Below are 17,300 nucleotides of genomic sequence, written 5' to 3' on the forward strand. Positions count from 1 at the left end.
AGGAAACTCAGAGACCTTTATTCTCAATTACTGATCAGGCTCAGAGAGGTTAAGTAACTGCCAAAAGTCACACAGCACAGCTATGGAGCCAGTAATTGAACCAAGGTCTTCTGATTTTCAGGCCAGATCTCACTGCAGAGATGTGGCTGTCCTCACTCCCTGCTTCTGCCCAGCACCCACATGAGCCCCTGAGAGTCTGGGAGTTCCCTCATGAGCCCCTTCTGGGCCCTGCCTTCTAGGGCAGAACCCTGGGTTCCCCAGTTCTTCCCCTGACTCCCCTCACTTTCTCCCTAGGGCAAATGGGCTCAGGCCACACCATCTCTAGGCCACCTCCTGGAGGGGCAGGAGGATGTAATAAATGGCCCAGTGGTGGGGAGTAGCTGGTCTGTTGAGTGGGAATATCAAGGGCTTGCAGGAGCAGGCCTGGGGCCAGGTTCTTTACTTATCCCCTGCCCATAGCTGTCCGACGAGGAGAGGCCGATCTCTGCCCCCATTTGACAGAGAGAGATGAAGCTTGCAGGGACTCTGTGACTTGCTGGAGGTCACACAGAGGACATGGTGGGCATGCCCATCCAAGTCCTCAGGCTCCAAGTCCTCATTCGTGGCCAGAGAATGAGGACTTACTCTGCTGGCTTTCTGTTCTTGATGGAGGCACGAGGCACCCCCTCATGGAAGCACTTAGCGTTACCAAGGCAGGGGAAGCAGGTGCTGGTGAGGCCCCATAGACCGCACAACCACCACACAAAAGGCTCCTGGCTCAGAGTCCCGTCAGTGACTACTGTGGCTGAAGGGACTGGAGGCTCTCAGAGGCCCCAAGGGAGTTGGGGGGATGGACCAGGCAGGGCAGGATCAGAAGTGTCTCCACAACCTGATGCTGTGGTGAGCTGTGGACCATGAAACCGCAGCTTTCTGCAGCACCAGGCTGCTGGGAACCCGAGGGGTTGTGCCTTTGAGCCATGCAACTTTTTCCTCCGTTTTAACTGCTTAAAGGCTAAACCCGATGTACCCTTTTCTTGATGATCCAGTGTTTATCACTTTGGGCTTTGGTTATGGTCCATGAGGTCACAAAGTGTCATCTCCAAGGTACCAGAAACAGCAACAGAGCTAAGGCCAGGATGAGGTGGCCGCAAACACATGAGCTCCTGAAAGCAGCACTCACAGGGGCAGGGCACCGGCACAGAGGAGGAGAGGTGGCCATGAATTTCAGAGCATCTTCCCTGCCTCCTCTACTCCCATGCCAAGAAATATGACAGATTCTAGGCCCAGAGAGGATGAGGACGTGGCCTGAGGTCACACAGTGGGCCAAGGGTCTGACTCTCTTCCTCCTCCACTTTCTTCCACAGGCCTCACGTAGGGTGCTCCTGGGTTCACAGAGCAACCCCTTCAGAGGTCTAGCCCAGTTCTTCTCAAGCTTTGGCAAGCATCAGAATCCCCGAGGGCTGGCTAAATAGATTGCTGGGCCCCACCCCACAGAGCCTGGTTCAGTAGGTCAGAGGTGGGGCCCGGAATCTGCACCTCCAACAAACCCTCAATGGTGCTGATGCTGCCAGTCCTCAGACCACCCTTTGAGATGCACTGCTCCAGGGAAGCACCGTGTTGATGAGGAGCAGGCAGCCTCTGCGGTGGGGCTCAGGGCAGGCCCTGGCCTCTGCTCTCACAGTTGCCCAGCCTTCACCTATGAAGTGTAGATAACACCAACTCCACACTGCATCGCAGAAACGAAGGAATGAAATGTAAAGGTTAAGGTTAATAGAATTATTAGTCTTTCTTACTGTGAGTAATTTCAAGTCGGAAAGGGAATAGGCTGGGCCAGGCAACTTTCTAATGCAGCTGTCATATTGCAACCCATTCAATCCTTAACTATACCCAAGAAGGTAGATATTATTATTATTATTATTATTAGCAGCAGCAGCTCAATTTTGCAGATGACACGTGAGGAAATGCAGCAAGGATGAGTAATTAACTTAAGCTTGCACAGCCAGCATGGGTGAGTCCAGGCAGTGGGGCTCCAGCGCCTACCCACTGAATACTAGATCATATCGTCACTTGAAGGAGCATTAATGAGCCCAAAGAACAAATTATCTAAACGTTCTGTGTGTAGTTGCGTTCCCCTCCCACCTTAGGTGGGGTGAGGAGGGGACTGAGAAGGGCGGAATGGAGGAAGGGAAGCAACCTGGGTTTCGGAGAGAGATCCACCCACATTCCCCCTCGCCGTACCCCTCACTGCTGTGTTACTTTGGGCTGGCGGCCTCACCTCTGAACCCAGTAGAGTGAGGGCAGCAATGGACAATGGACACCTAGGGCAGTCTGAAGAGTGAGTGCGCTTGTATTAAGCTGTTGCTCGCCGGTCAGTGGCACAGCTTGTGGTGCTCCCAGCCCAGATCAGCATTTGAGGGTTTTGGTAGCAGCTATGGTCTTTGTGCTGGTTCGTTTCAGGAAGAGAGAAGTGGTTTTGAAGCTTCCCCTGGCTGTGCTCAGGGGATGTAGGGAGGAAACCTGCCTGGAATGTAGCTGTGGCTGCCCCTCGGGGACAGTGTGGGTGGGCAGCATGAGGGTACAGCGTTCCTCAGGAGGGCAGGTGGAAGCCCTCAAGGGGCAAGCGAGGGGGCGGAGGCCTGGGCACACCCAGTTGTCACAGGGACACGGTCTTCTTAGGCACAGGTCACAGAGCCCCTATCTTGTCCTAGTCATGTTGCCATCTTCCTCATGACCATGGGGTGTTCCTAGAGTCCTTCAAGTACTGTCCATTGAGGGGAAGCTGAGACTCTACAGGGGCAAGGAGGAGGCAAGAGCGGGGCTGCCCTCTGCTGCATTGGACTTTTACCCCTCCCCCATGGCATTATTCCACCTGTTGGTGACAGCCACATGTGCTCGCCCCACAGACACAGTGCACCTGCATCAGCCCAGCCACAGCCACACATATACCCTTCATATGCATCCTCAGAGGCAACACGAGATGCACAGGGCCACGACTCATGAAAACAACAAGCATGCATTGACCTCACACACAAATTTCACATACACACACACACGACTCACAAACATTCAGACATTTCAGAGATGCCCTCAAAAGTCACAGTCACTACACATGGTTACATACACCCTGCACAAATCCAACTCTCAATTAAACACCACAAGTGCAAAACACAACACAAACATGTACATTGAGCATACACAGTGTACACACACTACATCCATACATCCTACACAAACACCACACTCACAAACATACCACACACATTGCACACAAACAGTATGTACAATGAAGACTTAAAATACCAAGGCTCCTCAAACCCAGTGCACCAGTGCACACACAGCAGACAGAGAGCACAGATAAGCCTCTTGCTTGTGTGCATGGATGTGTACACACACAGACACGTGAGCACGCCTGTATACACAGGCACGGGTGCACATGCTCATGGGAACTAGGCTGTCATCTCGCATGGCTCGTGACTCTGATTTTTCTCAGAAGCAGACCACACATAAGTCAAGTGGCTTCCACTAGGGCTGGTTTCCTGACGTGAAAAAGGAAGGGAGGGCTAAGGACACAGTTTGGGCTAAACAAGTCAGACAGACTCCCTTGGCCTCCCAGGAATCTCATGATTAATCCAGCTGGGATGCTGTGAGCTTTGGGCCCTGGGAGCTGGACTGGGGCTCCAGAATGCAGAGTTCTGCATCCTATCTACTGAGGGATGGATGCCAGGCCTTGTCCCCAAGCCAATCTCTCTGCAGGTCTGGAAGCTTAAAAAGGGGTTATGTGGCCTCAGGGCTACCACTCCCTGACCTCTTCTAGGCTGTGTGACTTCAGCCTGCTTGCCGGTTTTTCTCTCCTGTGATGCTGGGGTCAGGAGACCCAGGTTTGAGGCCTGAACCTGACTCCCCAAACCAAACTTGCCTCTGCTGGCATCAGTGACCACCTGGCCTCCTGGTGGATGGGCTGTGCTTCCTGCTGGCAGAGGCAGCACCTGCCTCCTGGCGGAACCTTCGGCCCAAGCCCTCGGTTACCCGCCCCCGTTTCACAAGCCCTTTCTGGGCCTTCCAGGTTCTCTTCAGCTGTGTCCCCCTCCTCTCTTCTCCTCCTAGCCAGACCCACAAGGGAGCTACCTGCAAGAAAGCCACTCTTGCTGCCTCCATTGCCTCCACTCTCCACCTGCCTCCAGCCCCTCATTTCAGCAAGCACATCCATGGCAGAACTGCTGTGGCTGGACCGAGGGACAGTGCCCAGGTCCCTTGGCTATGTTCTTCACAGCTTCCCCTCCTCCTTTAATGGCCCTTTTCCCGTGGCACCTTGGAACACCCGCTCCTGGCCCTCCGGTCTCCTCTCTGACATCTCCTTCAGGATGCTGCTGCGGGCCCTTCTCTTCCTCCTCCTCCTCTACCTGGAAGCTCCCGGAGCTCCCACTCACTCTTTGGCCTGGCGTTTTGTCCCCTGGCCCTTTCCCCAGGACTGCTTCCTGGCCCAGGATCTCTCTTTTCCCGCTCATTCACTCAGGCCCCACATGGCAGCCAGATGGAGTCTCTCCAAAACACAGGTTTGACCAGGTCACCCTCCTGCTTAAAAGCCTTTGATGGCCCAGGGCGTCTGAGTCCATGTCACACTTCCCGTTTTCCTGTCTCTTTCATGACACACAGGGGCCAGGTTCTATATCACGAACCCACATACATCCTCCACCATGTCCTCTCCCCTTTCCTGCTCTCCCCAGCTGTGCCCAGTTAGCTCTTTCGAAGTCCCTCTCCCTCTCTCTTTCTCCTGCCTCTCCCTCCCCCTCTCTCTCTTCCTTCCCATCTATCTCTCCCTCTTTCACCTGCTTTAGAGTTACCAGAGGTGAGGGCTGCAGAAACTACATTGTGGGGTTTCCATGCCAGTAAAAAGAAAGAAAAAAAAGCCGAGCCTCCAGTTCCAAAGGCTCTTCATTTCCCTGCTACATAAGTCCAGGAGGCCGAATGAGAGGGCATGGTGGCTGTGGGAATAAATGGCCCTCCAGTGCGCTTCCCCAGGCGGGTGGCCAGAGTTCATTAGTTTCTCTGCCTTTTCACTCTTCCGTGTCCAGCCTACCCTGTAAGTTCTGACCTTGACTTAGGTCCACAGCACACTCTGGCATCTGCCCCCTCAACCCTTCCATCCACATCCAGAGACCTGGCTGCTGGCCTTGGCTTCACCTGGCCTCACCTGCCCCATCCTCCGCACTCTACTCCAGCTCCGTTCGCTGGGCCCTACCTTGCAGCTGGTGACCTTGTCTGAGTCACCTTTTTCCATATAATATTTGACTGGGGCCCATGAAGCCACTAGGGTGGTGCAGGTGGTGGGGGCTTTGGAGTTGAGGTCCAGTTCTGCCCCTGGCTTGCTGGGTGACCTTGGACTGAGTCTCAGTAGCTGCATCGAAAATAGAGCAAGAATAATCTTTGCCTTGCATGATGGAAGTGAGAGGTACATTGCAGATATTCCATCCACATTAGTTCCTTCTTTCTAGTGAAATAAAGACCCTCCCATGGGCTGCCCACAGGGGAAGCCTTGGAGACAGTGCCTGGGGAGACCTGAGCCGGCCCTTTAAAGGGTTCCTGGACCTTGGATCAGTCTTGTAGTTGTTCTTTGAGTAACCACCAATGAACCAGGAAGCTGAGGCTGGGTGCTGGTGGGTTAGGGACAACATGGAGATTTGGGGACAAGGGAGTGATGGGAAAAGGATGGAAAAAGGTAAAGCAGCTTCTAGGGAAGGGACTCCTGGAAGGAGAACTGAGGCTTTGAAAAGTTCATGAAATTTGGCTGCATGGTGAGCCATGAGACGCTGTCTTCTCTGGCTCCCAGAAATTCTTCACCGACTCTCCATTTCTCATTGGTGCACTGGGTAGTTGGATGTGGTTTTAGTTTCTGTCAAAGTGAAGAGTGTGGGCTCAAGGTGGACACATGGGAAGAACAGAGACTGCGCCCATGGCCAGCTCCCACCAGCCCATGTCTGCAAGAACAATTCTGAAAATATGCTGAGAGGATATTGTGATATTCCTCAAGCTGGAAGGATTTTGTACCCGGACACAGAAGTTATGGGGAAAGTTATCTCTAGTCCGCTGATTCCAGGCCTTAATGGGTAATTAAAACTACTGATAGGAATACTTTTTTAGAATAAAAACCCTCTAGGTTGAAATTGGGGATCTGAAGGATTTGGAAGGACAAGACGGGCCAGGGCATACGGATAGAAAGGGGCTGGGCAGCCAGGGGAGAGAGCTGGCAGGGCCAGTGGGCAGGAGCTCCTCAGCAAAGGCCCTTGGCCACCAGGAGCGCACACTTGCTAAGTCAAAAAGTGACGTCGCAAGGTCTGTGCTGCAGGTAGACTAGTGGTGGGAATAGAGGCAAGAGAGCAGCATGAAGCCTGGTGCACTTGCTGTGGACCGAAGTCGGAGACCATCGTGACAGGCTGCGCAGGACTTGATGACTGATTGTGGAGGTGGTGGAGAGTTGTCATGAGAAGAACAGGGAAGAGAGGGCCATCACCTGTTTCTGCGCCAGGAGACTAGGCAGAGCAGTCAGGGTAACCCGTGGCTCACCAGGAAATGTGCACAGATCAGAGATGCTTCTCCTGTCTGTGGATGGGGTAGTCACACCTGCCTGCCAGGAGAGAGTGTGATAGGCCACAGGAGCCAGCATCCGGGAAGGAATGGTATCAAATGATCACCTACGCGTTATGTCATAGAAAATGTCAGTGTCTGGAGGCTGGACACACCCTGGACACATGCCAACTTGGGCCAGGCCTTTCCAGTGGGGAGGGGACCCTGAGATCTGCTGTTTCACATGCACAGGGGCCAGGTTCCATATCCTTGAGCCCACACTCTGCACGTTGACAGAGCCTAAAACCACATCCAGCTCCCCAGTGAGAAATAGAGAGCTGCTGAAGAACTCTCTCTGTGCTTCAGTCATTCAGGGAGGTTCCCCATGTGGGACTCCTCCGTGGGGTGCCCCATCACTCCGTGTATCCCCCTCCTGTCTCTCCCTGCTGGGCAGCCGAGCCCCGGGAGCCTGTGGGCTGGGGAGGGATGGGCAGGAGTCCACGAGTCTCCAGGGGTTGCCCGAGGGGCTCCTGGTTCACTCTGGAACAACTTGCCTGCCCCCTAGTGGATTGCTCAAAGAGTTTCTCAGGCCGCGGAAACCTGCGCCGGTCCTGATGGAGAGACTGGGGCCTCCAGCAAGAGGGACTTGTGCAGGGAAGTCCAGGTCACAGCCTATGGGAGGTGGCATGGCCAGCCCTTGAGAAGGAGCCGGGCTTGGGTGTCCCACAGCCCTGGTGAACGCAGCAGCCCACTTGGCTAGTCAGTCTCCTCTCAGAGCCTCGTGTCCTCACCGCTTAATGAAGATGCAGGGTCCTGAGACAGTGCACACAGCAGGCGCTCAGTACATGTGTGGCCTTTCCCTCCAGCTCTGTGTCACTTCACCTTCCTCTCTGTGAGAGTGTAGACTCCATTCTGTCTTTTGAGCAAATCTGGATTGTCATGCACATGGATTTCCTTAAAGGGAGGCTCACCTGCCTCCACAGTAGCCTCCTTCACCTTCCCTGGTCTGTCATATTTCTTTCCCACTGAACTTTACTGGCCAGACACTGGGGTCACACAAACAGGGTTCAGACCCACCTTTGCCCTCCAGAAGCCCCCTTCTGCAGGGAGAGGCTGACACAAGACCATACCTAGAGTGTAGTCAGTGACGGACAGGGTGGCCCAGGGCTGAGGGGCCAGAGAAGGTACTCCTCCCACAGCACGTTGGGGTGAAAGGGATTGTGTCAGGGAAGGCTTCCTGGAGGAATTGGCAGAGGAACAGAGATTTGGAGAGGAAGGAGTTAGCCGGAAGGAGTGGGAAACAGGGAGCTGGCAAAGAGCCTCCAGGCCCGTACAGGGGTTGGACGTGAGGGCAGTGGTGAGGGGAGACAAGGCTGCAAGGGGAGCCATGAGCTGACATGTTGCCTGTGCCTGGTGTGCCGGGATCCCAGCTAAGCATCAGATCAACCAAGCCCAGATGCAGAGAACAGCAGAGGAGACACCAGGAAGGCGACCTCAGGGGCTGGCATTGCCGGAAGGGAGATTATGTATTAGATGCCTTTGGGCTAGTTAGTTCCTTAATTTGTTCATTCATCAATTCAGCTTTCTAGTACCTGCCTCTTCCTGGGCATTGGACTAAAGGAAGGAACGAGATAAGGTCCCTCCTGTCAAGTGAGGGTCAGGCATGGCAGCTACTAATTCCATACCGAGGAGGATTGGGAAAGGGTTTCAGGAAGAGGTGTCATTTTAGGTAGACTTTGAAGGATGTAGAGGCATTCACCAGGTGTTGAAAAAGGGACAAGGTCATCTAGGTAGAGAAAATAACAAGAGCAAAGATGTAGCCTCATGAGGGGTTTGCAGAAGAGTATGGAGTGTGTCATAGCCAAAGAGTTGGTTGTGTAGGGGGCAGATGAGGTGGGGCCAGCCTATGTAGGGCCTTGAATGCCAGGCTAAAGTATTTGGACTTTTCTAAGGAGTCCATCCCAAAGTGTGCCCACCTGAAGAACCAGGGACCAAGCAATTCCAGATCACCCAGCCCTGCAAGGACCTTCTGGAAGCCCATAGCTCCATCTGCCATAGCAAGAACCCAACCTCTAGAAATGTGCCCTTGCTGGGCATGTACTCCAAGGGACAGGTGAATGGTCACAGGCTGCTGAGGGGAAGGCAGGGGGCCTTCATTGGCACCAGCTGGCATTGACTCATCATGTCAGCCATGACTTGGGGCTGTATCTCTGGAGTCCTGTCTGAACATGTCCATGGAAGCCCATGTGAATGCTGGGCTGGCTCCTCCTGAGGATTTCCTCAGCCTCACCTGAAAGGTGCTATCCTCACTCCTGTTCTGCAGAGGAGGAACTTGTGTGCTCACTGAGGCTGCCTCCCCTGGGAACCCTCCAGGGACCATTGCTGTTTTTCTGGGCTTTTGTAGCCCTGCATCACCACCTCCGATCAGAGACAGATGGGCTGACACATACAAGGCACTTCACCCTCGAAGCCTCCAGTTCCTCATCTGTAAAGTGCGCAAATAACTCTCATTTTAGAGAGTGGGCATGGTTTAGTCAATGTGCGTGAAGCTCCTGCCACACACCTGGCACATAGCAGGTAGCAGGTAAATGGGGAATAATTGAGACATAAAGCCTCCCAGGAGGAAATGGCCAGCCCTGGACTGGCGCATGGGCCTATCTTCCTTTGTCCCTAACTGATGGAGGAAGATTGGAGAGAGGTGAGAACCCTGGTGTGTGTTGTTGGGGTAATATGGTTTGGCTGTGTCCCCACCCAAAACTCATCTCGAATTGTAATCTGAATTGCGTGTCAAGGGAGGGACCTGGTGGGAGGTGATTGGATCATGGGCGGGGGTTTCCCCAGGCTAGTCTCATGGTAGTGAGTGAGTTCTCATGACATCTGATTGTTTGATAAGTGTTGGGCACTTCCCCCTTCTCTCTCTCTATCTCCCTGGACACCATATAAGAGTTGCCTTGCTTCCTCTTTGCCTTCTGCCATGATTGTAAGTTTCCTGTGGCCTCCCAGCCATGCAGAACTGTGAATCAATTAAACCTCTTTTGTTCATGAATTACCCAGTCTCAGGTAATATCTTTATAGCAGTGTGAAAACAGACCAGTGTAGGGAGTCTAGTTGCGTGCAGTATGTCAGCTTTGGAGCCAGACTTTCCTCCTAGAGTCCCTAGGAGCCTCTAAGAACAGAGCTGACTCAGCCTCTCTCAGCAACAGCAGTTCAGGGAGTGAGCAGAGGGGCGAGAGCTGCTCCCACCCTACAACCTTCCAGAGGGCCCAAGAGCACGAAGACCCATGGCTGAATCTAGTCACACCCTGACAAACAGCACACATGCACACAACAGGTACTTGGACACACATCACACGTATGGGCACACATGGTATGCACACAGATACATGTGCCACTGCCCCAGATTTTGGGACAGGAGGGGATGTACCACTGCCCCAGATTTTGATGATCAGACATGCTCAGACACATAACATACACAGTAAAGCTGCATACATGTAGACACACCAAAGCCATAAATGCATATATACAGAAACACACGGACACATAAATGCACATATACACAGACAACATGCACAGATGCCTACAGACGAGCACGTACATGCAGACACAGACACAATGACAACCCACACATGTCCACAGGTACAGGCACAGGCTCACTGTCACTTGCCTGCAAAGGGCCTTTGAGCTCTGGCGTCCACTTAAATATACAAGGTCACACAGATCTGTCCACCCACCCCGCCCCCCCAAGTCACATCTGCACTGTCAAGTGAGGGTCAGGCATGGCAGCTACTAATTCCATACCGAGGAGGATTGGGAAAGGGTTTCAGGAAGAGGTGTCATTTTAGGTAGACTTTGAAGGATGTAGAGGCATTCACCAGGTGTTGAAAACTTCTCAGTTGAGTGTGTGTTCACACACACTGCCTCCTTGATCTAACAGCAGCCTCGTAAGGCAGTTAGGGCAGGGGCCTGGGCCCTCCTGTGCAGTGAGGAACAGAAGGCCTAGAGGCACCAACCGACCAGCCTGGGCCACTCGGCTCCTGGCAGGTGTCTTAGTCAGCTTGGGCTCCTGTAACTGAATAACACAGATTGGAGGGCTTCAACAATAGATATTTGCTTCTCACCGTTTTGGAGCTTGGAAGTCCCAGATCAAGTTGCCATCAGGGCCTGGTGCTGGTGAGGCCTCTCTTACAGGTTCACAGATGGCCCCTTGTTGCTGTGCTCTCCCTTGGTGGAAAGAGCTACCTCACTGGCCTCTTCTCACAAGGGCACTAATCCCATTTGTGAGGGCTCCAGCCTTATAATCTCATCACCTCCCAAAGGTACCACCTCCTAAACCATCACATTGGGACTGGGGTTTTGACATAGGAATGTGGGCGGAGAACACAGGCCTTCAGTCCACAGCAGTAGGAAAGAGGAGTCCTGGTCGAGCTCTGGTCTCTTCCTGCCCAGTTGTGGTGCCAGGGCACGAACCCATGCGTATGCTCATGGATGCTCACGGCAGACACACAGCTATGCACCCAGAGGGGCTTTAGGAGTCACCTAGACCACATGCTCATTTTACAGATGAAGAAACTGGAGCCCCAAGAGAAAATCCGTAGGCCTAAAGGGGGCCACCCAGAGGGCCTGTGGAGAAGCCAGGGCCACATCTCTGTCCCTGTCCCCCACCCCACCCCACAGCTATACCACATGCACAGACACAATCACACACTAGCCATGGGCACATTCCACAGACACACGTGTGCAGATCCTCCCTGCTCAACACTCCTGCAGGCTCGCAGGGCCAGGTGTGGTATTTCTGCCGTCCTCTCATTTAACTCTCATGATGGTATGGGATGGAAGAGTAACCAGCTCTGTTTTGCATTTGAGCAAACTGAAGCATAGAAAGGTTAGGCCCAAAGTTGCACAGGTAGGGACAGGCAGTGGCATCTCCCAAAGCCAATTCTACATACATCATCACATCCTTACATACCCCTTTTCTCTTACATGTGTGTGTGCGCGTGCGCACACACAGACACAGACACACACACACACGGGCACCCTGGCCTCTGCGGGCACAGCAGCCCTCAGGCAGAACATTTTCCCAACAACCACCAGTTCAGTTCAAAGTTTTTGTGCCAGTTCCCCCATCCTAAGGGGTCTTTTGAGGAAAGGATACATTTGTTTGGGGTTTAACCTGCCTGCTTGGCCCATGCCCCTCTCCCCTCAGTTTGGAAAATGAATTCCACGTGTGCCTGATCTTGCCTGCTCTGAAATCACCCGCGGGGATTTGGTGAACACTCTTTGATGTTAGAAGCCAATTTAATAAGTTGGCTGTTGAGTTTTTTTTTTTTTTTTTTTTTTTTCTGTAAGACAGAACTCTCATCTCATTTTCCTGAGAACTGAGGAATTCTCACCTTCCCTCCTCCATCTTGAGTTTCTGAGTTCCTGTGTCCCAAGGCCTGGACTCATGACACAGTGCTCACAAGACGCCCAAAGGTTTAGCCTGGCTTGGGGAGGGAAGGCAGGGAAGGAGGCAGCGTACTTTGAGCATTTCCTAAGGGCCAGGCCCTGTGTTAGAAGCTCTGAATCCTCTCAATGCCCCTTTTAGAGATGACAAAACAGGTATGTCGCAAGCGGGAGGCCCAGCTGAGCCTGGAGCCCTTGTCTGCCTGGCTTCCCTTCCTCGTCCCAGCCTTGCTTCTGCCGGAAGCAGTTGTGCCACCTGGGGCAAATGACCTCCCCCTGGGCCTTGGGCCCTGCAGCTAGACAGTGGGCACAGGGCTCCTCAGGGTCTGCTCCCATGGAAATGAGCTCTCTGCATCAAAACCATTTGCTGAGAACAAAGCACCATGTGAAAGGAGGAGAGGGTTTCTATTTTTATTGCTTTTGTGTCGAGAGGCAAGTTCAGCTCTAGGATTCGTATGGGAATGCATCAATTACTATCACTCTGGGGCACTTAGGGTTTGGCCACCAGGGAGCTCAGCAAGGAAGTCTTTGAAGGAAGTGGAGCAGGGAGGGGGAAGGGGGTATACACAGGAGGCTCCATGCTGGTGCAGGCACCTGCCCCACACCGTTCTCCTCAGGGCCTGGCCAAGGTCTTCCATGTCCTGACAGGCTTTGGCAAAGGCCGCCCTGATTTCTTGGTTTATGAAGTCTTACCAAGGGGCTCTGGGGAAAAAGGAGAAACAAGAATCATAAAGCGACCACTGAAAGCCGCAGTCGTGGGCATTTACAGCCCCACCCTGCTGACGGGGAGCTCCTTTCACTTCCTTCGTGCTCCTAGGCCCCAAGCAGCCTGGCCCTGGGCACATGCCACCTGCCCTACCTTGAACTTTAGGGATCTGAGGCTGGGAAAGGTGAAGTGTCTTCTCCAAGGCCGTGCCATTGCTGACTCATCCACAGGTGCGGCTTCAAGCACAGTGGCCTCCTAGGAGATGGGGAGTTACCCCAGCTTCCACCCCTACTCAGGACGTGATCTTGGGAGGTTGGGAGGCCATGGTGAGGGCTTCTGTGACTCCCAGATATTATACAGATCCAGGTTAGGGACCCTGGACTCCTGCACACTTCCTTTTTCTCACTTGCTGCCCACAGGTGCCGGGAACAGGGTGGAGCTGGGTCACTGCCGTTACCCAGAGAAGAAAGCCAGGCTCTGAGGGACAGCCAGGGTCTCACAGCAACCCAGCTGGCAGGGGAGGAATTTGTGCCTGTTTGGCGAGGGCAGAGAGAGGGGGCCACTGTGTGGAGTGTCTCTGTGATGTCTGGTGAAAAGCGCTTCCGTGCGTACTGCTGCTTGAGTCGGTGGCTACACCAAGACGTGGTTGCTGGGGCGGGGGGCCTTTGTCCCCTCCCCCAATCTCCACCTCAAAATCCCCAGATAGAAAGATAAATCACTTCTGCAGATATGGGAAATACATAAAGTGGGGATAAAAACACTTTTAGGAAACTTGGCTTCAAAAAAATAAAAATCAGATTATAACATACAGTGCAAGCAAAAATTTGATAACTGCTTTATAAATGCGGCTCCAAGACAAGTTCCCATCCAGCCTGTCCCGAGCCCCTCCTGCAGAGATTCTGTGTGTGTGTGTGTGTGTGTCTGCACGTGTGTCTGTCTGTGACCTCACTTCTAGACAAGCAGAGGGGCATGTGGTGTTCCACACCCATGACAAGTGTGTGCACCCGGCGAGCTCACATGCAGGACTGGGGTACAGAGACCTCCCCTGCCTGCCTGGAGGTCTGGGAGGCTCCCATGTCAGGTGGTGCCCACTGTGACTTATCTCCGCTCTCCTCCCTCCCTCTGAGCCAAGAAGATGGAAACATTTCTGGCACTTTCTCAAGTTTCTGTCCAGGAGTGGAAAAGCCATCAGCTGAGGGGGCGCAGGATGACAAATGGCTGCCAGATCTGCAGGTTCCCGGTTCTGAGACAGGATGGGCGGGGTGAGGACTGGGAGCTGAGCTTTTCAGTAGTGCCTGAAAGGACAGACCAGGGCAGGGGACTTGGTGGAAGGTGGCTGGTGTGTAGGAGACTCAAGAGGTCACATTCCCTGGGTGCTGAGCACCGATGGACAGATGTGCCCGTGCCTCGGCAGTCTGGGACCTCCTGAGTCTTACATGGGCAGGGCAAGCTCTGCCAACTGGCAAACAAGAAATGTCAGTAGTTACAAGTGCTGTGGAGGCCACCACGCTGGGAAATGAGCTGGAGGGTGACAGCAGGGCCCGTCTAGAGTGTGTGACCTGTGCCACCTCCTGACTGAAGCAGCATTTGACTGAGACCAGGATGACAGAAAGGGCATTCCAGGTACAGGAACAGCAAGAGCAAGTGGCCGGAGGTAGGAAGAACATGGTGTGCTTTCGGGACAGCGAGGAGGCCCATGAGCAGCTGGTGAGCAGCAGAAGGTGGCAGGAGAGGCCGGGCCGAGGCACAGTCACTGGCTGGACAGCGCAGTGCCTTGGAGGCTGCATGAAAGGCTGCTTAATCTCAGGGCGATGGGACAGCACAGAAGGGTTAACAGCAGCAACCTGTCCTGTCCATCATGTCTGTGGCTTTTGTTATTGTTGTTGTTTTGAGACAGAGTCTTGCTCTGCCGCCCAGGCTGCAGTGCAGTGGCACGATCTCAGCTCACTGCAACCTCCACCTCCTGGGCTCAAGCGATTCTCCTGCCTCAGCCTCCCAAGTAGCTGGAATTACAGGTGCCCACCGCACACCTGGCTAATTTTTGTGTTTTTAGTAAAGATGGGATTTCTCCATGTTGACCAGGCTGGTCTCCAACTCCTGACCTCAAGTGACCTGCCTGCCCCGGCCTCCCAAAGTGCTGGGATTACAGGCATGAGCCACCACGCCCGGCCCATGTTTGTGTTTTTAAAAGATAATTCTGGCTGCCAGGTAGAGATGGATGGAAGGGAACTGTCTAGGAGCCCTGCGACGGGCCACCTGAGAGGGGTGGTGGCTTGGGCCAGGGTGGAGGCATGGAGGTGGAGAAGCCAGCCAGAGGAGGGATGTGTGATGGAGTGGGGGCTGCTAGGCACACACACATGCTGTGTGCAGGATCTGAGCCTGAGGCCTGGGTGGGGGCAAGGACTCCCACCTGCCTCCCCGGAGGCTCTGGAGGCTCCAGACTTGCTAATGGATGGGGGTAGGTGTGGAGATGCCAGGAGCCCGGGATGGTGTTGGGCTGTCTGACTGAGGATGTTGGAGAACCAGGTTTCAAGGGTTGCTGGAGCTTTGCAGTCTGTGGTGCTAAGAAGCCCCAGAAGGAACCACTGAGTGAGCAGCCAGAGCGATGGGAGCCTGGTGCCCAGTGGGGTGGGAGCCCGAGGCGTGTACTGGGTGTCATTAGTGTCTGGGTAGCAGGGGAGGCCCCAAGAAGGGGAGGATGAGCTGGGGCCAGAGGAGAAGGCCAGGGAAGAAAGAGTTTTTAGGAAAAGAAGGGCAGCAGGGTGAACACTGCTGAGCAGTCAAGTTGGGAACTAAAACTGTCCCCAGATCTGGTGACATGGACAGAAGGTCACTGGAGACCTTTCGAAGAGCCCTCTGGCCCGAGGGGGTGGAAGTCAGACTGTGGGGGCCGGGAAGGGAGTGGGAGGTGAGGAAGTGAAGTCAGCAGCAGCCGCCAGCTTCTGAGAAGTTGAGTTCTGAGTGGAGATGAGCAGTGGGGTGGGCGCTGGTGGGGAGGCAAGGCCAGAGGAGGGCTTACTCCTCAGGACACAGGGAGGAGAACGGGAGGAGAGGCCCTCTACGTAAGGGAAGGGAGAAGAGGATCACGGGGCAGCTGAAGACCAAGTCCAGCCAAAGAGCCCAACGGGCTCAGACAGGAGCAAGATCTGCCACACAACAGTCAGGGCCAGGCCTGAGCCCTGTGCTCACACCACGTTGCCTGCCCCGCAGGCCATCCATCACTCTGCAAAGGAGAAGGGCCCCAGCCACGTGAAGCCCTTTCCACCAGCACAAGCTGGTTCTCCCCGAGAGGCTGGTGTGTCCCTGTGAAAAGGGTGTCCCTGCGTGTCTGCACCCCAGGAGGCTCGCCGTCCTACACTGGCATCTGCCCACACACTCACTCTCTTTCCCTCCCTCCCTTGTTGGGAGCCCCTCTGGACCCTGATGTGTGTGTGGCACGGGGGAACTCAGATGAACTGAAGCCTGCTGTGCCCCAGGCTTCCTGGGTTCCCAAGGCCTTGGCCCCCCAACAGTAGGAGGGGAAAGGCGATGGCTGCTGTGACCTGCCCTGTTCACATCAGTTCCACCTGGTTGGATGATACTCAGCTTGGGCTGCTCCAACTCTGGTCCCTTCCCAGGAAGCCCATATTGCTTGTCTATGAGGGATGGGAAGGGGTGGCCTTGGGTGGGGGGCCATCTTGGAAGAGCTGAGCAGAGCCCGTTGGAAGTTTTGATGAAGGGTACATTCTGGGCAGGGAGATAGCAAGCCTGAGCTCTGGCCCAGGCACTGATGTGGTGGTGCTGTAGCACTCCAGGTGGGGCCTTGCCCTTCCCCAGGCTCAGCCTCCCCACCGGTGCAATCAGCCAGTCAGTCTCTATGGTCCCTGGGACCTTCTTGGCAATTGGCAACACCTGTGCCCCTTGCCCTCCGACTCTCTGCAGACTGCCTGCCCACTGATGGGATGGAAGGGAGTAAGGAACAGCACTTTGAAGTACAATGTTATTAACTTTTCTCTCTTCCCCAACCCCATCCACGTTGCCCTCAGTGAGGGACTTGGGTTCTAGGGGACAGAGAACAGAGGGAAGAGACAAATCACCAAGCAGGCACAAGCTCTCTGAGAATCTGCTTCTCATGGCTCCCAAAATGTGGGTGCTCTTTTTATCTAAAAATTCCTTATCTGCAGAAATAGTCTGAATAGCAATAAATGCATGATAATGTTTACCAAATCATGACCTGTAGTCAGTTCAAAATGGAAAGACTCTGCATTCTCTGCAATAGAGATAGGCTTTGCAAATCCTGGAGTGTCCACATGTTGCAATTCAGATGCAGTCACTGCGGGTATGTTTATGGGTTTTTTGTTTATCGTTTTTTGAGTCAGAGTTTTGTTCTTGTCACCCAGGCTGGAGTGCAATGGTGCGGTCTCCTCTCACTGCAACCTTGGCCTCCTGGGTTCAAGCAATTCTCCTGCCTCAGCCTCCCAAGTAGCTGGGACTACAGGCACCCACCACCATGCCCAGCTAATTTTTGTATTTTTAGTAGAGATGGGGTTTCACCATGTTGGCCAGGTTGGTCTTGAACTCCTGACCTCAGGTGATCCACTTGCCTCGACTTCCCAAAGTGCTAGGATTACAG

General features: G+C 53.9%; 1 protein-coding gene across 1 annotated transcript in view; it reads right to left on the reverse strand.

The window, feature by feature from the left end:
- Positions 1-13,876: 13,876 nt before the first annotated feature.
- Positions 13,877-17,300, reverse strand: part of LOC111540965 (olfactory guanylyl cyclase GC-D-like) — a 35,001-nt gene continuing 31,577 nt past the window's right edge. The window contains 1 exon segment of the mRNA XM_031933828.1: positions 13,877-13,931. Coding sequence (XP_031789688.1) covers positions 13,877-13,931 — 55 coding nt within the window.

This window comes from Piliocolobus tephrosceles, chromosome 13, assembly GCF_002776525.5.
Source record: "Piliocolobus tephrosceles isolate RC106 chromosome 13, ASM277652v3, whole genome shotgun sequence".
Taxonomy (NCBI): Eukaryota; Metazoa; Chordata; class Mammalia; order Primates; family Cercopithecidae; genus Piliocolobus; species Piliocolobus tephrosceles.